The sequence below is a fragment of the Pollachius pollachius genome (genome assembly GCF_949987615.1).
Source record: "Pollachius pollachius genome assembly, chromosome: 12".
NCBI lineage: Eukaryota > Metazoa > Chordata > Actinopteri > Gadiformes > Gadidae > Pollachius > Pollachius pollachius.
In genome coordinates this window covers 15,208,071-15,234,802 of record NC_136945.1, presented here as the reverse complement: position 1 = coordinate 15,234,802, position 26,732 = coordinate 15,208,071, and the positions used below count along the sequence as shown (strand labels likewise).

Genomic DNA, 26,732 nt, shown 5'->3' with positions numbered 1-26,732 from the left:
ATTAGCTAGCTAGCGCTGACACAACCGTCGCCAACGAGCGCATCACAGTCCCACCAGGACACAAGCTGTGCGTGCAACCGACCACACAGAGCAAACTAACCGACGCAGACAAGCAAAGAGCGCCTGAAAGTCCCTCCCTCCCACCCGGTAACCTTTAAGTACTACTCTCGCAAGGCAGCCTCTCATTGGCTCCGTCAGCAGAATCAAAGCAATCACGGAGGGACTCTTGTGAGAAGAGCACAGCGTGGACTAAGACCTCCGTCAAGACACGGCCAACTTGGCCATTGGACAGTTCCCCGATGTGAGAGAGAGAGAGAGAGAGAGAGAGAGAGAGAGAGAGAGAGAGCAGGAGGGAGAGAGAGAGAGAGAGAGAGAGAGAGAGAGAGAGAGAGAGAGCGAGCAGGAGGGAGAGACAGAGAGAGAGAGAGAGAGAGAGCGAGAGCAGGAGGGAGAGAGAGAGAGAGAGAGGGCGATTGTGAGAGCAAGAGTAAGTGAGTGATAGAGAAAGAGAAAGAGAGAGTGAGAGATGGGATTGGGCCAGTCACATGACCCAGTGGGATGACCTAGCCCATCACACTTCATAACTCCTCCTCCTCCCCCCTGCAGCCCCCCTCCTCCACCCTGCTGGGGGTATCTGTCTTCCGGACAGAGATAAACAGTAGTCTCTTTAGGAACTGCTGAGGGTGGAGGGTTGTTTTTCCTCCATCCACTAGCTTTCTCCAACAGACAGCCTTAAATATCCTCCCCCAATCCCACATTATTCTTCTCTACCCCCCCCCCCCCCCCCTCCCCCCGCCCCCAACACACATTTATCTTATTTCTTTGCTCCATCTCGCTCTCACTCACACACCCCTCCTAACTCAATGCGTTCCAGTAGTTCTTCTTAAGAGGTCTGCTCGCTGTCCCAGTTATGGCTCTGCCAGCGATGGGAGCTGCCTTATCAAACACAATCAATTCATCCCCCCATGCAGTAACATCAACTCTGTGTGTGTGTTTGTGTGTCTGTGTGTGTGTGTGTGTGTGTGTGTGTGTGTGTGTGTGTGCATGCGTGCATGTGTGTGTTTGTAAAACGTTCACACATACATTACACACATTGACTTAGTTTGGAGGCGTAGTAAATGTTGCGCCTCAAGTAACAGTGTGTTCAAGACAGTCTGATTAGATACATATTACATCATGACTGTATGGATGTGTGTGTGTGTGTGTGTGTGTGCGTGTGTGTGTCTCTCTCTCTCTTTCAGTCTCTCTGTGTCCATAGTGTCTCCTCAACGTTTCCCACACCCCGGTGATTACCATGCCAATTCCACGCCACAGGAAGCCTGGCGCTCATCCAACACTTAGAGTCTGTCTATTTAACCATAACAGCAACAACAGTAACCAGAATGCTCACACAATAACATGCTAGCTAGCCAAACGTGCTAACACTGCTCTCGCAGGATTGTTCCACCCAAGGGTGGTGGGGAACATAGAACAACATGGGAACATAGAACCCTAACAATCGAGGCCAACAATGAAATATCCAGTCGGAAGGATTTAAACATCTTTTTTAATCAAATATGTTCATTTTAGAACGTCTTTAATATTATATGGGGCTACTGGTGCAAAATCGTATAAAGCTACTAGCATGGGTTGCTACTAGAATAGGAGCTATGCTAGTAATGCATCAATCCAAACATCTCCATCCAATGGAGAACGGATGGATGCAGTGGTTTGGTTTAGAGTAGAGATGGTTCTCCATCGATATTAACCAAGGCCTAGATTAAGCGTGGGGCAAATGTTCGTGGAGGTCTTCTCCAAACTCTTAAAATCTCATTTTTCCTAGCATGGTTGGAAAGAAGTTCAAACGCGATCTAGACTTTAAATTGAGATTCCTCCGTCGTTTTCAGGGAGAGTCGAGGCTCCGATGCTTCAGCTCTGTCCTGGCTCTGGCATCACAAGTACTGCCATCACCGTATTGGGCCCCAGCCTACATGTCATCACGTGTTGTGCTACGCTGTTCCCCAAGCCAAGGAAGCTCCTTTGTAATGCAGCACACATTTGGACAAAGGGTAGTCATCAACATCCTCGACAAGCAATCCAAACATCACAAAGTGCAAAATGGTTGCTTGATAAGAGTAAGCAATTAGAGTGAGACACGAATAGCGCTGTAAGTGGTTGAGAGCCAAAGTGGATAGCAGACTGCATGGCGCTACTGGGAGAAGCAGGTCAACTATAGTGTTGTTCCACTAAGAAATGACAACGGAACAAGTAGAAGATGTTCAATACTCGTTTGTTATGCAGTGTTTCACACTGTCCAATGTAAATCCCCATGTTCAGTATCATACTGTCTGGTCGGGAACAGGGCGTTGTTGCCTTCAAAGTAAAAGCCCAGATCGTATTACGGATACATTAACCACTCTGGGATTTATTCCCAATACCTCCTAGTGCAGAAGGATACATGGGCTTGCCAACTCTTCAGTTTCTTCCACAAGAACTAATGTACCCAGGATATTACCTGAGTGACAGTCGCTTTGGCTGCCATTTTTCTCTTGGCTTCACTTATCTATGCCTCACAACGGGCACAGGCAGCGCCAGCAAAGGAGACGGCGGGGAGAATAGAAAGACAATTTAAAACCACAATGAAGATTACGTTACAAACCTCCCAGACTGAATATTTAACCCTGCTGAAAGGTGATACGGGATGGGGGGGAACTGACTCTGGAACTCAATTTAACCTCCGGCATGTGAGACAGGGATAATGTAAGGGCCTAAAGGTGGGCCCCGGGGCGAGGGCTCCCCTGTTCTGATGTTGTGACACCCTGAGGCTGTCTGCGGAGCCTGATAGACAGTGGGCGCCATGCTAAGTCATTACAAGGTCTAATTAAACAGTCCCCCGCCCCCACACCATGTCACCTGCCGAGGGGGGCCATGCTCCGAGGACGAGCAATGGCACCCAGAGCACCCCAGGCTGGGAGATAGGGGATGGATCGGACATCCACAAAGTGCTGCGTCAGTGTGTGTGTGTGTGTGTGTGTGTGTGTGGAGGGGGGGTCAAGAGCGTTGTGTGTCTGTGTGAGTGATCGTGGTTGGTCTCCATCGTTGTGTGTGTGTGTGGGTGTGTGTGTATGTGTGTGTGTGTGTGTGTGTGTCGGTGAGTAGGGGGGGTCAAGAGCGGTGTGTGTGTGTGTGTGTGTGTGAATGTTTGTGGTTGGTCTCCATCGTTGTGTGTGTGTGTCTGTGTGTCTGTGGGTATGTGGGGTCAAGGCTGAGGTGTGTGTGTGTCTGTGAGTAGGGGGGGTCAAGAGCGGTGTGTGTGTGTGAGTGTTTGTGGTTGGTCTCCATCGTTGTGTGTGTGTGTCTGTGTGTCTGTGGGTATGGGGGGTCAAGGCTGAGGTGTGTGTGTGTCTGTGTGTGTATGTGTGTGTATGTGTCTTCCCCCGAGACCCCCCTCCATCTCTGATCTCTCGGGCTGTGCTCCCTGCCCTGAGAGGTGGCCAGAGTGTCCGAGACAACAGACAAGCTGCGAGACATGGTCCTCCATATTGAACCTCACAGGGCTCATGTCTCCATGGCAACCTAGCGCCCGGATTAACAATAACAGAGAGCGACCTGGAAAGAAAAAATGGGGGACAGAAGCCGGTGAGAGGGAAAAAAGGCCAGGACCGGAAAAATGAGGCGAGAAACTCAGGGATAATACGATCACGGGCGAGAGCGCGGGTAAGGAGAGTAGATGGAGAAGGGAGACGGACAGAGAGATAACTTGAGGAACAAAGGAAGCAATTTAGTATCAGAGGACAGCGTGAAGCGCCGATTATGCCGCCAGTGTAAATGATCATTAATTTCCCAGTGTCTCGCTGGTCCAGATTAACGCCTACCCTTTCCCCGCCATTAAACAAAGCCTGGCCTTGAACCGCGTGCAGGGCAGCTGGACATGTTATTGTTGTTTTTTAACAGGAAGTGCAGGAAGGGTTCTGGGCAGGCAGCCCCAATCTTCGCCGAGGTAACCGAAAATATATGCCAGGCGCATTGAACACTTGGCTGTTTTCTCTGTAGGACACAGTTTATGAAAATGCCATGATCAGAGTGGTGAAAGTGCCAGAGATCAGAGTGCTACGACCTCTTTCTCTCCCTCCCTCTCCGTCTCTCTCCCTCTCTCTCTGTCCGTAGGTCGGTAATGTCCTGCTTTCCACAGAGCCGGGCTCTAATCACACTGATCAGAACCAACATGGTGTTTAGCAACACCAAAGCCTGCATTTGGCCTGCTCTTTAAGTACCGTTCATTTTCAAAGGCAACCGCGTCAACGTCCATTAAAGGCTAAAATTCAATAAATAGTAAGAGCAATATAGCTTGGTATATAGCAATATAACATTTATTTTTCGCTCAAACTCTTGAAGATCTTGAGTGGGGTGGAGACAGGGATGAGGGGAAAAAATGTAAATTAGCATTCTGCACATTATCTTCTAGTGCACCCAGGGAAACGTTTTGAACATCCGTCCACAGGCTTCGATGGAAATAAGTGTACTTATTAGAGGAATAGGAAAGCGCCCAGGTTATTTCAGTCTATGAGCTGACTTTCTCGGCCTGGAGGCCGGCCTCGATTAATATCGCCTGCCTTCTCTCTTTTGAATGGAAATTCACTGATTTTAGATGAGTGAGAAAGGTGAGAGGGGGATACTGGGAATGAGGGGACGCAGAAATAGTGTGTGAATCCTCCCCTCAAGTTGTGGGGATTAAGAGAAGAGAACCCAGTAGAACGGCCTGTCCATCAGCATTTGTACAGAGGCTCTGTGACGCTGCAACAGTCAATGCCTTGAGCCACAGCGGCCTGTTGTGAAAAGCTCCACAAACAGGCCTCTAAGGCGGAGTTGATCAATGCTGGGCCCTGGTGACTGTGTTATCAAGGAACGCATACACACCAAGGGCCTCAAAGCTATTGAAAAAAGGAAAACATTAAAGTGCAGTGTTAAACAGGGACAGGACTGCTGAGGATTCTAAGGTAAGGCACGTGTGCTCTTGGCGTTTCGACCCGTCAACCAACAATATGAAATGCTGTTATTTTGAGGTGGAAATGTGTTGTAGAAAGGCTAAGTTATTTTGTAAAAGAAAGAGACTCATGCTTTAGTCTCAGCAAGTTGCAATAAACAGAGAAAATGGTCACATATACTCTTGCTACAGGCAGGAGAAGTCGTCCATCGGAGGCTAATGGGTCACATAACACTCCTTCAAACTCAATGGCATTTTGGGGTCTTCCATCAGACAAACGGGTGTGACTCTTGAGGTGGAACCCAGAAAAATACATCAGGAACATACACATTTCTACAAGTCCCACATTCCAACAGTACAGACAGAGGTGGTGGTGTTAGAAGCCGAAGCAGGAGTAGAAGTAGCAATAGCAATACTAGTAGTAGGAGTAGTAATAAGCAGTCATATTTGGTATTATTGGCAATGTTTCGTTGGATACCTCTTTAATGAGTTTTTTTTTTAATCATTTTTATTTAAATTGTGTCTGTATCAGAACATTAGCAGCTAAAGTACTTGAGAAAGCGAGTGAATGATAGGAGGGGCATGATCCTCTTGAGAGGATCCTCCTACGAGAATCGCTTTGGTGCAGAAAATCACAAAGCCAGCGTACAAAGAAAAGTAGTGCTTCATTAAACGCTCATTCTTCAAGCTCTCGACGCTGCGTTTTAATTTCTACTGAACTCCATTTGTCACAGGGAGGTGCTTTGAGCTCTTCACAAAGACAACGGACAAAGCGCAACATTTAAAGACCAATGAAAAATATGTTGCTCTAACTTATCTGCAAACATCTTGAAGATTGAGGTTATCTCAAAACGCTGGCGGCTTGAGAATGATTTCAGGGATGCATACTGACATTCAGAAATGCGCTGTTAGGCATCTCAACAATTAAGTCTGCAGCTGGAAAGCTCCGCGTATGGTGTCATCCCGTTACGTTTTACTTAATAGTAGACTGTGGAACATCTGCCGTAAAAACAGCACTATGTTCAGACCCGTGATAATCGATTTACTCTCAGGTACTAAAACTGCACATTATTGCAATGATTGGCTAAATTTAGCAAGCTGCTTCTCAATAAACACCTGGCAAGAGCGCTGCCTCAAAATGTCTTCCCAGTATCGTGGGCGAGTCGAAAGTGTACGGATTATGTCAACGTGTTCTAGAAAGAATCGATTATCAGCATAGCCTAGTGTCTTACCGGCAATCTTTTGGATAGTTGTAACTCCTCATTTCCTCCCTGCTGCCCATTCAGCACACACACACACACACACACACACACACACACACACACACACACACACACACACACACACACACACACACACACACACACACACTCACACAGACAGTGTGCGCTGAAACACCAAACATGGATGTGTTGCAGAGGAATACAGCGTTTTACTTATCAGACAGTGTGTCTCCTCAAAATTGATTGAGCAGGTGAGGAAGCGAGAACTCTATATCACTGAAAATGAAAACATGAATCAATATGAAACAAGTATTAAGGTGGTGATACAGCACTGGGAGCCGTTCCCACACTGAAATAGTACATTGAAAGATTAGAACTGTGTGTTGACTTGCAACCCTGGCCTGCGACTCGTAACAGTGACTCAGAGACATCATGTGTGACTAAAAGCTGTGAATTTCAGTGAGGCGGTTCACCAAGTAGTGGCAGACTCAACATGAACACATTAGACACTTGCCTATTTAAAGATTTTACACATCGAGGCTTCCATTGGGGTAATCGGGAAGTCGATTTTTAAATGATGTTAAAAAACGGTCCACCAAGTGTTGCTGTGAAGCTCTGGGCCAGCCGCTGAGCATCAACACCTTCACATCACTTTCCTAAAAAAAGAGATCTTTAGAAGCTCTTTTTTGGCAATTATTAAATATCGATTGAATTGGAAAAAATATTCAAAACCTCGATCCCACTTGTCCCAACGGCAGCCTCAAGGTGTGAAATCAGTGGTCTGGCCCTTTAAGGCCGCGCACGCTAGTGTCATGGCTCAGTCGTTACAGCACAAGAGCAAATGAGCAAACGAGCGATCCATTTAAAAGCCTTCAAGATCAATGATAAACCTACAACCTGTAAAGTGGCATCTCACCGTAAAGTACATGCTCTGACAAATTGAGACAGACCGCTTTTGTTTGTGTTAAATGTGTCAACTTGAATGCTCGTTTCTGCTGCTTTTGTTGGGAGCTCTAAGACCGGCAGAAAGACTTTACAACTCGTGCAGCGTGGGGAACCTACCACTGCCAACACCTAGCAGCTTAGGCAGAGGGAACATGGCAGTCTCAACTAAACTGTTCCTACAACCCCCCCTCCCACACACACCCTCTATGAACACCTCAACCGGCAGCTGCCATGACGACTCCATTCATACCTTCAGAAATGTACCCTTTTTGAAAAGGAAAAAGGAGAATGCCTACATTCTATATTTGTGTGTGTGTGTGTGTGTGTGTGTGTGTGTGTGTGTGTGTGTGTGTGTGTGTGTGTGTGTGTGTGTGTGGGTGTGTTTTCTCCTATATTTTAAACACCCCCACACAAACTTTATATAGAGCACACCCCCACACACACCTGACTTTATAACACTATAGCTACTATAGCTCAATCACCTCTACCTTCTCGATTTTCATTTTCCTCTATCTCCAAGCTCATTCCTTGTATACATGATGCCTCGCATAATTAAAAACCTTGTTCCACCTGCTGAACATCTGAAGAGGTAAACGGCATCAGCCACTCTTTGACCTCTGCAGACAAATTTTCAAAAGTTTGTCAGAGTAGTGAAATCAATAGTAATATAGGTATAGAATGCATTATCGATTGGCCGCAACATAGTTTAGAAAAATGATATCATAAGTAGTCTCCATAGACTAGATACTAGGCTACGTAGCATATGGATCGTTGATTGAATTATTATTGGATACCATTTGGTCCATGTGCCTGTTGGAGCATGCGAGCGCAGACTTTGATGCGCAAGCGATTTACCGGCAGAACGCAAAATTCAGCTTGTAACACATTTCAGACCTGCCTGAAACTACAACTACCGGAAACAAGCACGGGTTAGTTATCAATATGTGCAACACGGACCGCATAAACACGTCTTCATTAGCAAAGACGCAACTCGTGCAGACTGTATTGTGGCGAGGCCGGACTGAAGTTTGGATGGATGATGAGTGTCAGGTTTGTCAGGTCTAGGGTAACGTCAGAGTTACGTAACATGACCTTTATGTTATCAACAGGAGCCTGTAGTGCACAGGGTGAAACTACGTGCAGTCACTGTTGACCCAAAAACGCACTAACCACACAGGCGAACCGCCTCGCAGAGATCGATTCAATTCCAACCTCCAGCAAGTCATTCCCTTTTGAAAGCCACTTTTTTGTCTCGCTCCACAAAAGGATGGTTATTGTTGGTAAGAATAGAAGGTCCCTATTATGTTTTCAATGAGTACAGGTGGTAGCCTCATCCTTCTGTATGACTGCATTTCGCATCAAAAGTAGAAGAAATGTATGAGGTACAAACTCAATTCATCTAGTTATTGCCAGTGAGTTAGATTTAGATTTAAGCCCCACTCATCTCAAACACAGATCTGTTTTACAAGAAATGGACAATAAATCCAATCCAGAACAAAGAGATGTATCCCTTTCATACAGTGCAGGCCAGTCAAAAGGCCTAATATTTATCTGTAACAGCTGCAAGCCCACTCACTCACCAACACAAGTACTCCTACTCCTTTCTCATACTGTGAATATGTACAAAAACACACACAAATCTTGACTTCCCTCTGCCTTTTACATAAAAACATTCTGTCTGAATAAAAACATTGATCCACATAAAATAGGAGGATTACAATGAAACCAGTTGTTTTGAGTTGAGGTCGTCTTTCAGGTGCTACACTGGCAGGGTTCCTGTGTGTAGCGGAGGTGAGGTGAAACTTTCTTCAACAATTTTGTTTTGTTCATTACATTACTAGAAAGATGGGTTGAAGGGAATGATCATCATTCTCTAACAACATTATTGAGCAAGAATCCTCTGATGCTTCAACAGCCATCCCAATTTCATTCAAAGTTCAAACCAATTATTTTCTGTGATTTATTTTGGGAAAAATACAAAAGGGGATGTATATGGGCTTCAATGATGAACTTCTCCCTTCATGTTGACTGACTGTGTATTAACCTGCCCGCTTATCCCAATAAAAAAAGTCACTGTCGTGATGAAGAACAAAGATCACAGGCTGATAACACTGAAAGCAAGTTCTCCAGTACAGTTTGTTATCTGATCTTGAGATTGCCAAGTCTTTAATAATATCACCAAAGACTTCAAATGCAATCTGATTTTAGACATCGAACAGCCCCTTCTCATTTTAGGGGGTCAATGTTAGAAAACAACATTCTCACGGAAACCTCAGGCCTGCCTGGTTGATCAAACCATAGTAACGTCTCGCCTGGCTTAACTAAGGCATCCGTTACCAGTTACCATTAGTCCAAATAACACTGTTGGACCGATTCCCACGAGTGTAATAAATGGCAATCTGGGGAATTAATGTGCGTCGGCCATTACGGAATTTGTGGACAAATTAACAATGAAAAACGTGCAGTTACTTTACTAAATGACAAATCACAAAGGCCAAATTGAAATGTATTGCTGTTGTTTACATGCGTGGCCGGCCTTTTTCACTAAAGTATTCGCTGGCAGTGGGTTGATGTGCATCAGCTCTCATGGAAAAAGGGGTACAGAAGTAATGTCGATTGCCGTTACATTTCAATGTATTTCTTTGGGGAAGGGGAAGCCCATGTCCTAGATAAGTTAATTGCAGATTAAGGAATTATGATTTCCCCGCAAGTATAAGCAAACGCATTATGTAAATAAATGGGTAATACTTGATAACGTTCAGTCATATTTCATTATAAGCTCTTGTTAAAAGATGAATTTATTAACAACACGTACATTAATAATCCTCCAGTTAATGACAAACTAATCATTACGAAACATTAATTGATAAGCCTTTAGTAAGTGATGAAGTCCTTTAACAAAACATGAATATACATTTTAAGATGATTAATAAGTGCTATGTTAAAAGGCCCAGGTGTGATGTTGATTAGCCATCATAACGTGAGATCTCAAGTCGGAGTTCCCACCCCGATGTATGATGGATAGTTCCTCCAACCAGTGTAAACAGTCCATTTGGAAGGCTGGTAGGCCGCACACTAGTTAATCATCTACAAATGTATTTTCATTATCATGTTTGATAATAATTTGTTCAATTACTAAATGCTTATGAATGAGTTATGGCCTAACATGAAGACAAAGTGTTTCTGAAGTATTTGTTTTGCTGTAATTTTTGGTTTTTGGTTCTTGACATTCCATAAAAATTGAGTAATTGAATTTCATCTCGGAATCACACATTCCATTTGTAATCACAACACGACCTTAAGCCGGACAAATCGGATAAGCCAATAACAACAAACAGAGCCTTTGCAATTCACTTATGTTCTCCATAACAGCTGCTATTCTTTTAAGTTAGTGTTGTAAGATTTCTCATTTTAAAAAACATCAATACGAGTATGATGAACACATCGAATGTGTGCCTGCGTGCTTGCGTGTGTGCGTGAGTGCAAGCTTGTGTGCAAGTGTGTGTGCGTGTGTGTGTGCATCTCTAAGGCACAACGTGGTTTAGCTCACATCCATGCCCTGAACGTTGTGAGTGCGTGAGCAGAGAGCAGGTCCACACCGCACGGCATGCTGGGTATAAGTGCAGAAGCATGAGTGGGAGCACCAGCAGACCCCTGAAATAGCCCAGGGTTCCAGCCAGTGAGCGATCTAACAACTTCTCGAGAGTCGGTGAAAGAGGCAGGTCTTATTAATGAAATACCAACAAGAGCAAGCAGGGCCGCCCGGGCCTGATATTATGTTCCCTGGTTGTACATGCATGTACAAGGTACGACACAGCGGCCCTAAATGACTTCCTACCATCTCTGGGCACACCACCCCCACCACCCCCACCACCACCATCATCAACTTAGAGGACCCATCACCTCGGCAATCACCCATGGAAATCATTACCGGCGAACACTCCTCCACGCCATCTTCATCACGGCCGTCATCAGCGATGCTGGCGTGCATTGTGACCGCCCTAGTGCGGCGCAATCACGCCTCTGCAGGAAATTGAAGTTTGCAAGATCAATACTTATGATATGAAATTAAATTAGCCCCCAAGACGAGGTGGAAATGTGAAAATCACAGATAGGCTGTAACAGGCAGAGGTACTTCTATTCAATCTAAACTGTATAAATAAAACATTTGACATGCAAATGTCTGTACACACTTAAGAGGCCAGGGGGAAAAAAACAATATGGCAAGAAAGCATTTAAGAGCCGCACCATATGTCATGTGCGGTTGTCTTTTGGAGGGTGTAATGTGCTTTGGACCTTGCACTTACGTGTGTTTAAGTTGTGTGTGTACTCGCGTGTGTGTGTGTGTGTGTGTGTGTGTGTGTGTGTGTGTGTGTGTGTGTGTGTGTGTGTGTGTGTGTGTGTGTGTGTGTTGTGTTAAGATGTGCGAACACGTGCGCGTACGTTCTCGTGCGTTCTCTAACCGAAGTGTGCCGGTGACATCATCTCTGCATTGTCTAATCAACAAGAGAGGGAGGCGGCTTTTGTTTTAGCCGGCTGTAATGGAAAATCACTCGACCCGTTTTAATAAGAAAAACATGATACCTGCGCGCTTTCTAGGAGGACACAAGACACCTCCGCTCCACCGTGAACCCCAGGGACGGCCGGCCACATCACAGCCACCAGATGGGAATATATATATATATGTATATGTATCTCTAGTCTTTTGAAGTTCTATCTCCCAGTGAGAGGAAAGCGATTCCAATGCTCCATAGTTCATTTCAATATGAATGGCCGTGTAAGTTTGGTGCTGGTGAGGCAGAGAGGATGTGAAATTGGGGATGGCACGCGGTGCGACCCCACCAACGGGTTAATACAACGCTGCCTTTGATGTCGCTCTGTGTGTGAAATGAGCTGGATGGTCCGCACATCAAACAAACACACACACACGAGTACACACACCACACACACACACACACACACACACAGGCGGGCACATACTCGCATCCGAAAAAACGCACGTACAGCACGTAATAAAAAAACATGGCAGTGCACCGACCACACCGCGGGATGTCTTGTCGACTCCTATTTCTGAAAAGTCCACACTTTGCTGGACCCAAATTACAGCTTGACGTTACCGTGGAAACTGTACAGAGTTGTTCAAACTCCACTCCGGAGCCAGCCCTGAACATGCTGGGGGAGACACACATGGAAAGTACATCCACACATGACAATGAGGAGCTAATCCGCCCCTAGGCCAAACAGAGTGCTGCTCAATGCGTTCAGCCATCTGCAGCTCGCGTTGGAGCCACTACGGAAGCCACAGTCCTACAGTGAGGATGTTCTCTTTGTGCGACGGATATCAGATGACATGCTACCACAATACCATGATCATCCCTGTGTCTTGTGCAGGCTTTCCTCATTCGGCAAGAGATTTCATGTAAAGTATTGTTTAACGCCATCAAAGTGGATTCAGAGATCCTTTTTTTTTGTATCCCGTTAACCCAAATAAAATGTCAACCAAAGTTGACGAAAAATTATAATTTTATATAGACCGATTTAGACAAGGGTATAATTTATATTTGTACTACTAAATATGAGCCTCTATGTAATTAAATATCACTAGTGTCTTTGTGACGGTAATTACAGGGTGTTAACTACAACAAATATTTCGGTCAGAAAACGAAACAAATGATTGTCAAATTGCATTACTTTAAGTTAACTAAAAACACTTGTATTCCAAAGCACTGTCACACTGAATTCAAGGAAGGTTTTTAAATACACAGAATCAAACTATTCAGTTGGATCTAATAATGCTGCAGTCTTTTTCTAAACAAGCTGTCTAAAAAGCTGCTGTCACTTTAAGGAGCCTGAGCCTTTTTCCAGTATAATCAGCAGCTATGTGTAATGACGTAATTACAAACCAATTAACTACTTGTGTATAAGCCTACCATAAGAGCACAAATTCAACAAATTTTGTTGAATTTGTGCTCTTCTGGTAGGCACACAAACATACACCTTTTCCCCGACATGAAACCTTAACTATATTTAATATAGTTAAGGTTTCATGTCGGGGGAAAGGGGAGAACAATATGTTGGTATGTACTATCTCTGATATTTTCGGTCAAACTCAACTATACATCTAATCCATCTAGTTTTATGATAGGTAGCTGTTGAATTGTGTGTGTATCCACACAGATTGGCAATGGACCTTATTTAGACAGCTCGTCAATAGAAGGTAAAGCTAACTTCCTGTTGCTGTAGTTTTAAGATTAGGTCGGTTTTTATCGACGTCTGTCGCAGAACCAGCATTGTCAATGTATATTGACTTTAGTAGTGGTGCCCATACTGGTTCACTGCCATACCCAAATCAAACAGACCCAAAGTTCATGTTCTGAGCTACACCTATTTGTTTCCTAATGAAAAAGGTCCATCATTGGAGCCCACCGATGACAACTGGCCTTCTGCCGGTTTGTCTCAGAGTCTAATCATATGAATGTGTTGGAAATGAGTTTCAAGGTGCCCTTTACAAAATCCAGAAATCGGTGCTGCACAGTCTCGACTATCATATCAACTTTTAATGCCAAAAACAGGCAATTACCCGCAAGCACAAATTTGTCGGGTGTTTATAGAGAGAGATATTTGCAGACACAAAGGTATGAGGGATTGTTTTGAAGCAGACCAGACGCAAATGTTTTGCCAAACGATGAGTCTGTCATTGGATGCGTGTGTGTGTGTGCGCGTGTGCGTGTCTCCTCCCGTGTGATTAACGCGCACACATCATTGCTGAGCGTGTGAATGTGTCTATACTATGGTGAGCTGCCTGTGTGTGTCTGCACTTTGTTTTTGTGTGGCAATGCACATCAGTTTTAGTGTGCGTGTATGAGCATTGCCGCAATTGTAATGCTGGAGCATAAATCCCATCAAACAACGGGCCCTGGGAAGGAGGCCAGAGGCGGAGATGAGAGCAGGTCCAGCTGGAAGCTGAAAAAGTGGGGCGGGGACAGACGATGGAGGAGTGGAGCTCCTCTTTAAGATCACACAGGAAATAGAGAACGTCCAGAGCTACTGTGGCTGAGGACCTTAGGTAAACGGGGCAGCAGTCAGTAGTTCTTACAAGATGAAACATCACAAATGTATTTTCTGGCATGTGGATTAAAAATACACTGTACGTTTTGTCCCTTTTTTCTCTCTGCAGCTGTTGTATGTCTGAGACACAGCAACATCCTTGTGGAAGCCAATTAGAAATGCTCAGAAGTGTGATTCAAAGAGAGAGCAGCAGAGAGTGCCAAACGGCTAAAGCGCCATTCTACACCACATTAAAATACCAGAACAAAAAGGCCCATGCAGAAAAAAAGACATAAATACAGTTTTCCCACACCAAAATGTATTCCACCTACAGCCTTCAAAACAGGCCCAAGCATCACCATCCCTGCACTGAAATGAATAAAACACTTCACTACACCTGGAGTCTTCCAGGGCACCATGCCACTCCATATTACCAGCCCACTGTAGGGGGAAGTGCTTCAGTTTAGAAGGAGGTAAGGCAATTTCCACTTTCCCTTATCCCCCTATTCTGTCAAAAACAGTGAGCTTTGAAGAAAAAAGACATTGCTCGCTTTCATTGTAACAAACATAAAATGACAAGGAATCCATGTGTGCATTAACACAACTGCAGATTCAGAAATACACACATACACTCTCACACACACGGTCAATAACACACACACACACACACACACACACACACACACACACCAAGCAGACAAATCAAAGAGCAGTGTGGAGTGAAGGAGGAGAACAAAGACAAGAATATGCAGTGTAGACAAAATGAAGCATCTTCCTCTGACAGGGCTGAGTCTCAGCGGATTGCTAATCCTATTTTGACGTATAGGACTAATGCTGCATTGTCCGTATGTAGCCCAGTGTAAAGCCTTTCTCTCTCTCTCTCTCCCATCCAGGGAAGCACCAATCAGGATTATCAGGGCCCATCACCCAAATGAGTTTGTATGGTGTGATCCAATCATCCAATCATCGACTTCAATTAATTTTGTAAAACAAAAGTTACAAATAAAGAAAATATGAAAGAAATACAATTCCACATAATTCCACATAAGTTTGTGATCACAAGTTCACTTGACAAATATTAAAATATCAAGGCATGATACAGCTCTGCAGGTATCTTAAGCTATCTTTCTATACAGTTCAATGTAATGGACCTTAGATGGATTCTTGAATTCATTAGGGAAATATTCGGATAAATGAATATTGATTTCTGTGTGAATAACATACATTCCCAGTTGCCTAGTGACTGGGAACTGGGAAGTGCAGCACTTTATTGATTTAGCAAAGTGGTTGGTTAGGTGTGTTTCCTTGCTCTGGGGCACTTTGGCAAGGGTTGCTGATGCTAGGAATCCAACGGATGGCTCTGCATATAAGCCTCCAAAAAGATCTCAACTCAAACGCTCAATAGCATCAGCTGTTTCATATATGTTGTGAAGTGTCAGTTACATTCACTTATTGACATAAACGGCCTATGCAGACTTGTCATTTATACTTTTTCCTTTGATCAGCTCTCTTTATTTGGACAAAATGTCTGTGATGGAGTTGTTTGGACTTGTTTGTCTTTGCCCCAGAATAAATGAGAACACGTGGCTCCAAGGTCTGAAGCACAGCTGATGAGTGATGAGGTGATGAATAGCAAGCATAGACTATGTTTATGCACAGCAAGACTCATTTTGTTATCACTCCATTATAAACAATAAGCTATCCAATTTATTTCAATCTGACACATGTTTATAGTTCCCTGATTTATTGGAGTTTATTCTTGGACGTAAACCGTAGCACGTTGGTTCAGTGACTGTATACACGATTGCTGATCATATAATATATTGTTTTACTCTGATATATCTATAATCAGGCTAGATAATATACTATTGATGTAAAAACACAGTACAATGCTTAAATAAGCAACAAAAAGTAAAAAAAAAACAGGGCATCGGACACAAAAGAAAACTCAGTTGATTTCAACATCCTAATTGAATAGCAATAGCTGGTCAATTAATTGTAGTTATATGCAGTCTAACAACATATTAGTCTAGAGTGGGAGATATGGGGCTTTAACATTTCAAATAATATGCTATAAACAAAATATTGTAGTGAGGACATCTTGTTCAGATATCAGCTTAAGTGAAAAAAAAAAGTCCCAAAAATAGGAATAGGTTTGAGAAAGTAGGCCAGTCCAGTTTGAGAGATAACTATGCTTTGCGGTTATTAAACAGTTTGACAATAAATGGCATTCTGGAACTTTAAAATTACAAAAAATACACTTTAAGGTAACACCGAATCTTTCAGAAACACCACTTTCAAATACAAATGCACTCCACACAAATTGAGAAACCAATGACAGACTCATCGTTCTACTTCAAAACAATCCAGAAACTCAAACACACAAAGATACTCCAAAGACAAGCCTAGTTTGCAAGGTGATACAAGTTACGTATGGTCGTGACAGGGCGGTATCACTGAAGAAAGGCAGAGTGCCATGAACTAGAGCCTGATAAGAAACTTTAGATGGCAAAAATAGCTTGTAATGAATCCAGCAGCCAGATAACAGGCTGTTAGTGTGTAACGTTCAGGGTTGAAGCAGGAGTGCTGAGCTGTGGGGAGGGGGAGATGAGGAGATGGGGAGAGGGAGAGCGGACCAGAGCACTCTGTCTCTCTCTCTCTCTCTCTCTCTCTCTCTCTCCCTCTCTCTCTCGCTCTCTCTCTCTCGCTCTCTCCTTTAAAGGCAATTGCTCACACTGGGAAGACGGACCCTCAACTCTTCCTGTAAATTGTCTACATGGGTAAGCGATATTAAATCAAGGAACCTATTACATTGATCAGCCGTTACATCATGGCCCACTGAGAGAGAGTGTGTGTGTGTATGTGTGTGTGTGTGTGTGTGTGTGTGTGTGTGTGTGTGTGTGTGTGTGTGTGTGTGTGTGTGTGTGTACACCATGTGCGTTTGTATGAGTGGGGTCTGGCTAGTTTCAGGAAGTTAAGGCGCGTCTTTCTGCATTGTGTGTGAGCGTGTGTGTGAGGAGCGTGAGGAATGGGTGTTTTTAGTACAGCATTGGGCATTTGAGACAGATTATGGAACATTTGTGGTAGTCAGCGATATAGAGTAAATCCAGCAGAGACCTTTCAGAGAGATACGTGTGTTTGTGGTGGGTGACTTGGCTTGGGGCAAGCCTCTTCCTCAAAGTAAAGGGTAAGCTCCAAACAGTATAAGTAGAACAACTGTTCGCTATTCATACAACTCTATCTGCCCTCATATGGCAGAGGAAAAAGGCTTGAATATTGGACTGCAGTATTATTTGTAATAAATCTCTCTCATTCAAGGAAAGTAAGATAAGGTAAGATTAAGGTTAATATTGGATGTGTTTTATTTGACGCACTGCGCAGTTCTTCAAAGTCATAATTATTATGGTAAAAAAACCTTTTTCCCTGTTGCTTTACTTGTGTATAAAGTTATATGTTGCTTTTTAACTTTTGTTAAAAAATGTGTTTGTCATAAGAAGATATCCCCATATATAAATGTGCAATCGCAATCTAGCAAATTGACACTTCAGTGGCCATAAAATGTCATAGGTCATAGGTCATAGAGTAGGTTATAGTTGTGAGTATTGACACATTGCTATGCCATTGCTGGATGCATGCAGTGGACACATACAGCGTTACTGCTCACAGCTAGCTTTCTGTTTTTGACGCACAGTGCCTTTCTACCTCCTGTAGCAGGCAAAGGAATTAAGACAGGAATTCATCAATTATATAGTCACAGACAATGCCTTCTTCAAAGCAACAGTGCTGCTTTCAGGTCCAACAACTCCGCCGAATGAATATGCACATGAAAAATAAATAACCGCCCAACCTTACCACACACACTCACACTCTCGTGCGCACACTACGGACGGCGGGGGGGGGTGTTAAGGGGCGCCTCTGTTTGCTGGAGATAAATCTGCTCTCAGCATGCGGCCGCAAAGCCGGTTGATGGGAGTGTTTGACCGTAGAAAACCACACACAGCGACGCGCGTGAGGGCGCCCGCACAGCTGAAGCCTGGCATCAGTCGAGCCCACGCATCCGGGGAGGAGCGGCAGGTTGACTTCCGATGAGCAAAGGCTTGTTTGGCTGTAAGCTGGGACCCGTGATGTCACGCTGCACTCTAGGTGGGGCTTCACGTGTTTCCCGAGTGGTCCGGGGGGGCCGGGAGGGGCATGAAGGCGAGGCAAACAGGATAAAGGGTGTTAAGATAGTCTTTAAAAGGGGGCGTTGTAGTGTATTAAGACATCCATGTCAACATGTCTCTGAATACTTTAAATAAAAATATATCTATCCCACCCTGTGTGTGTGGGCATGTGTGCGTGCGTGCCTGCGTGTGTGTTTGTTCATAATCGTGCGACTGCGCAAACCTGCTAAAGCGTCCCTGTACACGAGTGCGTGTGTGCATTATTGGGAGTGTCCCACCATGCATGTGTTTTGCAACACATGGCTAACTAGGTGTTCCACCGACTTAACCAGTGTGACAACGCCAGGGAACGTGGGGATAATGTCAGCATCCGCCGATGCGTTTCTATCGTGAATTAAACACAGCAGCTACCACACTAATGACAATTACACATTCAGATGAGTGCTTCCAATGTGGTAAAGCAAACCACAACAGCCCAGAGAGTAGCCATGTGTTTCAATTAGACCAGCACATGGTTGCTGGATCGCGCTCGCGCGCAGCGCAGACCTCTCTAATGTTCCCCGCCGAGCACTGCTCGGAAGTTCATCATCATCATCATCACCGAATCAAATCTCCGTTTGCCCGGGGTCCCGCTGTCTTTTGGGACGTCTGACAGAGGATCTGATTTCCATCACCCAGATTGGTCCGTTTTCTATGATTACAAAAAAAGTGCTGCTGAATGCAGCTTTAACATCTAGAAAAACAGCATCAAAGTCCCCTCATCGGGTGCAGCAGTCTATCTGGCACATCATTTTAGTCGTTTTTTAATACAAACATCTTGACTGTGATGTATGTGGAAAACATCCGGAACATCCATCTCCATTGTCAACTCGTTGTTTGGCTATTCTTTCAGCGAATCCTCCTTGGCCACTCCAGATCCAGCCACTCCCTTCTCCTGGCTGCTCCGCCATAAAACTGCCAACAATCACTCTCTCACCCCTCAAAAGATTGGCTGAATAATGTGCACAAAAGTGGTCGGAAAAGGTGTTTTTTTTGTCCCTACTTGAAGTCCAGTTGCACTATTATAAATAGGGGTCTGAATCTGTACTTGGCAGTGTTGTGATACCATATTTGACCAGATACCACACTCAAAATGTCTTAAACAAGGCAAACGGAAATTGACCACATTACACCCATTCCAGTTCCACACTTCCTCTCCAATATGAAACACTCTAAGAAAAAAAAGAATTCTTAGAGCGAATAATGTGTGCATGAAAGGAGAAGGGACGCACATGAAGCCAATCATGCTACCAGCCAGCATAGCCCTAGGAAGATTTATATCAGACACACGTAAAGAGAGAGGCATCCATTTAGAAAATGGGTTTTCGAGGCATGTTGGGCCATTTAGCACACCCTGTGATGACTCCTGTTTGTGCCCGTGATAAATGTACTTGCACACCTGCTATACTGTCAGACCGGGACGTAGACACACACACAGACACACACACGGGAACAAACACGAACAAACACACGACCATATGGACACAAGGGATCAACAGGATGGACCTGCTACACTGACCAACAAATAAATAAAACAGGGGTTTTACGGTCATTTATTAAATAAACCGTGGTAAGAATTTGAGATAACCAACTTTGTAAATGTCAGTCGTTTATCTGGGTGGCCCACTTAAAATAAACAGTGAACGATCAGATATTTACAATAAATTCAACCCTCCCCATTTTGGTTGTTGATAGTTGTTGGGATGATCGCAGAAGATCTCCTTATCTTCATCTCCCAGCCTCAGCCTCCCCATCGTCATGCCAACGGCAGACAATAAAACACACGTAGCACAGAAGCTCCGGCTCCGGGACGGAACAAAGGCGCCCATTAACCCTTTAGCGGCGGCAGGCCCCATCCCGCAGCTATCTCCCCCACAGGATTCATCAACGTCATCGCCACAGATAATGGCCGTCACATTAACCACGGCTACAGCGAGCGTTAGAGCCGCCCGGGGCTCCTTCCCCAGTTCCCTGAATCACACTCAGCCACACAGCAATAACAAGGCATTTATCTCAGGGTCCGTTACAAGGCCTGGAAGCCCGGTGAACGCTTCCTCTCTCTCACACACACACACACACACACACACACACACGCACACACGCACGCACACACACGCACACGGCAGGAAACATGTCCAACAGCTGTCAGTCACACTCTGTTCTGACCATCTGCTCCATGCTTAGAGCACACATGCCGGACACACACGCATACGCAACAATATGGAAAAACAAGGAAAGAAGTTGACATTACTCATCACACACACAGAGACACACACAGACACACGCATACTGTCATCCTTATCGTATCTCTAGATGGTGATTGAATGGACATTCCCTCGTAAGGATGGGATTCGGCCAAGGGACGCAGCCTTTTTGTACATTGCTAATACATATAACTTTGAGCGACACCACACACACTTTAAAGGTCGACTTACCGATCTCATCTGCTGTATGCCGGTGACATGCTGGAGAACCTTTTCCAGCTCCTTCTCAATACGCCCAGCCCAGTGCATCATCCTGAAAGAAAGAAGAAAATGTATGAGCTATGTTATAAATCTTCTACGAAATCACAGTGAAAGGTCTGATTTAGGCTTTATTGGAAATAAAAGTCATTGAAACCGATGATTACGCCTTCTGTGTCTTTTTCAATCTTAAAGTGCAGTATTGCAAGGGCTCTGCATCCACACAGCATCCATAAATCCCTTAAACCTGCCCTTTCTGACTTTGCAACAGAGCTCCATTGGCTGTGCGTAGTAATGCACATTGATTTTCCCTGCGGTAAGACTGTGGGAGAGTCGAACCGAGGCTACAGTTATTCTCTACTAGGAGAGGTACTGGAGCAGGGAGCAGATATATTGAGTCAAATATGTAATCAATTTACAGTTAGAGGTTCATTTGTTTGCTTTATCTCCTGATGCCATTAAGATAATCACTTCCTATTTTGGGATCGTTTTAATGTAGTTCTTGTATTTATTTGACTCTTTAAAGCAGTTGTTTAACGTCAGCATCTGCCCCTGTATACACCAAATCCCCCCTATGTATGCAGATATATATATAGAGGCAGGTGTGCTCCTGTTGAGACTTGGCATGTCTGCCTGGGCTGGGATCAGCAATGGGAGGATTCTTCGTAATAAAGCAGCTCTGCTCTGACAGAAGTGCACCATAAGCAGGAGCAGATCGCTGTAAGACAGAGCCAAGTTTGGAATTAAGAGATCAAACCTCCAAGAGCCCATCACTGCATGTCTTCTTCTCCTGGGAAACAATTGACTTAATGGCTCAAGACATTAGATAGGTTCTTTCAAATCAGCAGCAGCAGCCTTCTCCACCAGGGTCTCAGATTGCAACATGTACGTATCCAAAAGGTAATGTACCACTGTGCGGACAAATCTGTTACAGCCAGCTGGTTTACCCACTTTCTTAGGAAATAGGTTCAAAGAGTTTGCTAGCAGTTGTGCTGTTGTGTTGTGTTGCCGCTTTGGGGATCTGTTACATTGCTATACACCAGGTCAGATAGATAATCACTACAATCAACAGTTGTGGTGCAACATGCTCGAATGTCTTCCAGTATGATGATGACACAGGGAAATGTCAGCCTTTAATGTCAGATTTGTTGGGAAGACAAGGAAACAGGACCGATTTATTAAATTGCACCAGGGCTGCCAGGAAGTGACAGTGTCTGCAATCATCACCAGATATCTGGCCGGCGCAGCCTCGGGCAGAAAATGGCGGAACCAGCAGCGGAAGCAAACGCTCATTTGGAACATTGAGGTTGGGAATCTGAATGGCTGCCTCGCACTAAACTATGACCAAAACATTTTTTTTTACAGCTTCAACTCAACTTTTTAATAATACTGTATTGTCGTCCAGGACCTTGATACATGATATGATAGGAAGATGAACTAGCCACGGAGATCCAAAAAGGATGATGAAAAATACAACAAAAACACAATTTCTTCCTGTTGACTTGATGGTGACCGGTCATTCTGCTGCCCAGTCTGTGAACCACCTACAGGCCGTTAGAGGAACTACACACTAGTCTCTTTCACCTGAGCGTCACTAACAGACAGTCATGTATACGTGTGGGTCGACAGGATGGAGCCAAGGGTAGCCAGGGGGGCCTCGGAAAAGGATTGCGCAAGGAACCGGGCTTCAGAGGGCCTGCTGACTATGTAAAGGTCACCTGGCGTCAGAGAAAACCTGGCTTACAGCGAGGGGAGAGAGCTGGAGAAAGTAGTGGGGCTAAGAGCCGACCGACATTACCTCTGTCCTCAGCTGACACGCACACACGCACTCGTACACACACACACACACACATACACACACACACACACACCCCCACACACACACACACACACACACTATATTAAAGAGCAAACTTAGATGTGTCCTCATGCTTTAAACCTTGTAGACGAATAGCAACACTTAATTTAGAGAATATATATGACATGAGGAGGTTAATGTCATTCCTTATCTATGGTTTGAACTCATTCGTTTGTTACCATTCCTATCTATGTATTAAATATGTTTTAAGATGTCCTGTCAACTAAGTCTTTCACATGCAGTCTCAGGCTGTATGTTTCACACACAAACTTGTCCTTTACTTGACATTCAAAAACGTAGTTAATTTTGGAAAAGAAAACTTGCTTAACACCATTGACATGTTTTTTCTCAACATAGACAACTTAAAAATGAATACATTAAACAGGCACAATGCATATAACTTTTCAGAAACAGGTCAAATTCGATCACGGATTTGGGGGCACTCAACTGCAGCAAACTAATGGTATCTCATATAGATGTCTCTAAACAAGCTGCACTTGCTTGATAACCCCTTGAGATGTCTGATTTACACAAGGTCTCGTTCAAAACAGAATGGAGATTTGAGTCCATCAAAATCCGATAAACACAAATAGATGCACGTACAAACATACACCCTGATCCCATATCACCTGAACTGTCTAATATCCAACTATTACTTTAGGGAGTTCCTGCACTACCCTCTGTTTGCTTATGCAGCTGGTTTTCACTTAAAATATTTCCACTGGATATACTTCATCCCTCAACCAATCAGCATTCGTTTGTCGATCAGCTCCACGTGCACTGTTTTGAGGGCGTGCGCGTCAGTCATCACCTCTATGTGCGCTATGAACAAGCAAAGACATCCACACAAAAGCATGTTAAAGACTTTAGGGAGTTTGCTTTCCAACAGGCTTTACTGATGTAAAGATGAGCATTTCTCAACGGGAAAAAATAGTCTCACTATGCAAAATAAATTGTCATTCAGCAAAGACAATCAGATATGCTCTCATTCTAAAAATATTTTGATATAGTGACAAAAATGCTGTATTTTGTGTATAAAAGGGTAATTATAATGTGTCTCCCATCTTGTTGCTCCAGTATAAAAGTGGTTTATGTGAGTCATGTTGGTGTGACCAGCAACTGTGCTCTAAATCCTCGTCCCACGTCTAACTCTCAGACTGTATGTGTGAAAATGGCTAAAATAATCTGGAAAATTTGTCGGACTTGATAAGGACATGCAAAAAGGAAAAGATGAATAGCCATGGAAGCTGAATGCTTTCATCTGTTAAAATGTGTTTTTCATGCAATTGATTTATCCAAATTTCAACAAACAGCAATTTCAAATAAATGACTGAAAAAAAACACACACAGCCCCACTCACACACATGTACACAAACACTAACACACTCATCCAGACTTTCGAAAAAGGTAAGACAAAAGAAATGTCTAAATGACACACACACACACACACACACACACACACACACACAGAGTGGCTAGGTAGAATTTAACCAAGCAGCAATAATGATTGACATAAAGGCACACACCCATTATAGGCTAAAGTCTTTGACTCTGTATGTCGTTTTCGTTGTTCTTTTTAAATGTTCTGGTGAAAGGTATCTGCAAGAAATGAGAAAGGCCTATGTGGATAGATTCAAACCATGAAGGTGTAACCATATAAATGGAAAATAAAATAATTCTTTAAAGGTCAAAATAATCTATCAGTGAGTTCTATTATATTCACATTTTTTTCATTATTGAAAAATAAATCCGAACGCGGACACAAAGTTTTAGTGTTTATCTTTCCCATAAAGCCCAGTCATGAAGACGGTTCGGCAATGATTACAAATGTTCCACAGGTCACCAATGGTAATTTAAATAGGCTGCTATTTCTGTCCTGAGTTCAAATATTTATGAGGCGAATCGACCAATTCAACATCCCATCGTTCCTTGTGCCCACCACGATGAATTCAATAGCCTTGGTCATAATAAAACTGCCAAGCCAATTTATCGTAAGACGCATGAGGGAGGATGCGTTCATTTTAATATCAGCCTCTCTTGGTTTGGAAAAAGTAGTAGTGCTACATTTGGGGGCGTATGTTAAAGGACGTCAGTTAAAAGAAATAAAGATATCCATAACATCAAAGTTGGCACAATATTTACACACAGGTTCGCTATTCATTGCATTGTAAAATATGACGAATTACGCTATGGCAGAAGTTCCTAGGCGCAACTGCGGATCGGGTCGATGTCCGGGCATTCACCGGTGCAGCTCATCGTATTGTTTTAACCGTGTCCCGGATAAATAATTGAACAACTCAATTTCCTTTCGAGCTGTTTTGTTTCGATTTAGACCCATTTTAGACTCGCCAATTGTAAGTAACCCCGTACAGCCTGAAGCTTTGCCATCCATCACTCGTAAATAGGTTAACTGTTATAGCTGCCGTGCCAATGAAAACAAACCAGTTTGGTTTAACGTCTTCTCGTTGTATATTTCCTACAAATAGACGAGACGCGAGCTATTCATCACATTCTCTCAGGGACATTGTCTCCACCTGGCGCCACGTAGTAATCCAACGCTTGGATAAAAGGACGACCTCACCTAGCCTACACGGGCACAATTGATACATATCCCCCCCGACACACAGGCTAGGTGACAAGGCGGACGGTACACAACACGAGCTAAACCGGGAAACGACGACGCACCGTGCCTCGGAAGGAAGCGGCGGCTGTATGTCAACAACAGGGGACAGCAGCGGGGTCGGTCGACCGTCGCACGGTGATTAACACCGCTACCGGGGGGAGAGAGATGACGGGGCCACCTGTCCTGCGCTCACAACCCGGTAACAAGCACACATGCCGGGCTTACTTACGTGTAATGCTGAGGGAAGAGGTGGCTCCCCGCGGTCGGTGTAGAGACGCATATGATGAGTATAGTTTGGATCGAGAAGACACACAAGATACCGTAGGACTGAGCGCAGATCGCCATTTTCCATTAAATATTCAATAAACTGGAGTAAATACAAAGAGGACCGGAAGAACAGTGTCCTACTGCTGATCTAAGAATAGCGTCGAGCTCCAAAAGTATTTGGGGGTGGGGGGCGACGCCGAAGATGTCTTGAGACTTCGGGGGATTGGAAGATCTCAATCGGAAACGTAACGGGAGAATGTGGCAGCTCGAATGAGACAGGCGATTCGAAGGCTCACAGATGCACTGACGCCACGGCCGCCGCTGGTGCTACTGCTCTGCCGATGATGTGGCTTACTTGCGCACTCGCTTCTCTCTCTCTCTCTCTCTCTCTCTCTCTCTCTCTCTCTCTCTCTCTCTCTCTCTCTCTCTCTCTCTCCCTCTCCCTCTCCCTCTCTCTCTCTCTCTGCCTCCGATGTAACAAACGGGCCGCGCGAGCACAAGACGACGCCGCGCTTCCTTCAAACGTTCCTGTGCGACAGATGGGGGCGCGCGACAGGCCTGACGCGCCTCTCGGTTCCATTCCCTGTTTTTACCTGCGGTTCCCAAGGAGACGGAGGCGGGTGCTGCTCAAGGTGTGCGCAGCAGAAAATACACGTTTTTTACGTATGACAGATGATTAGAAATATATGATTGCAATGAGGCTCGGGAATGAAAGCGATAAAAAAAAATGAAGAAACACATTCTGCGTCACCCATAGCTCTCGATTTATTTCATCGGCCTATTTATGATGGCCAAACGCCGTCATTACGGAAATGACAGTTAACTGCTGAATTTATATGGATAATAATGTTATATTATTTGATGTCAGCAGATATTTAGAGGGAAAAACCATGGATTAATGGTGTTAATCAGTGAAGACAGCACGCTACTGGCTACAGGATGTCCTAATGCTTTTGCAAGCATGCAAATAGAACAGTTTATTGGAAAAGTAACGGAAACAAAACTAAAGCAGGGCCGTAGGTAAATAACACATAGGAAAGGATCTCATTTGGCATAAAGTCAGCCTTTAGGAGGGGAACTGAATATCTCAGCCAATTTAAATAAATAGTGACATACTACAGCAAGGATGGAAACACTTGCAG

At 44.2% G+C, this 26,732-nt stretch overlaps 1 protein-coding gene across 1 annotated transcript in view; it reads right to left on the bottom strand.

Annotated features, from left to right (window-relative positions):
• Positions 1-25,668, bottom strand: part of cacna2d2a (calcium channel, voltage-dependent, alpha 2/delta subunit 2a) — a gene marked incomplete at its 5' end in the record, with an annotated part of 130,186 nt that extends 104,518 nt beyond the window's left edge. The window contains 2 exons of the mRNA XM_079747311.1: positions 20,816-20,897; positions 25,553-25,668. Of these exons, the coding sequence (XP_079603437.1) occupies positions 20,816-20,897; positions 25,553-25,668 (198 nt within the window). The remainder of the gene's footprint in view (positions 1-20,815; positions 20,898-25,552) is intronic.
• Between the last annotated feature and the right edge of the window lie 1,064 nt (positions 25,669-26,732).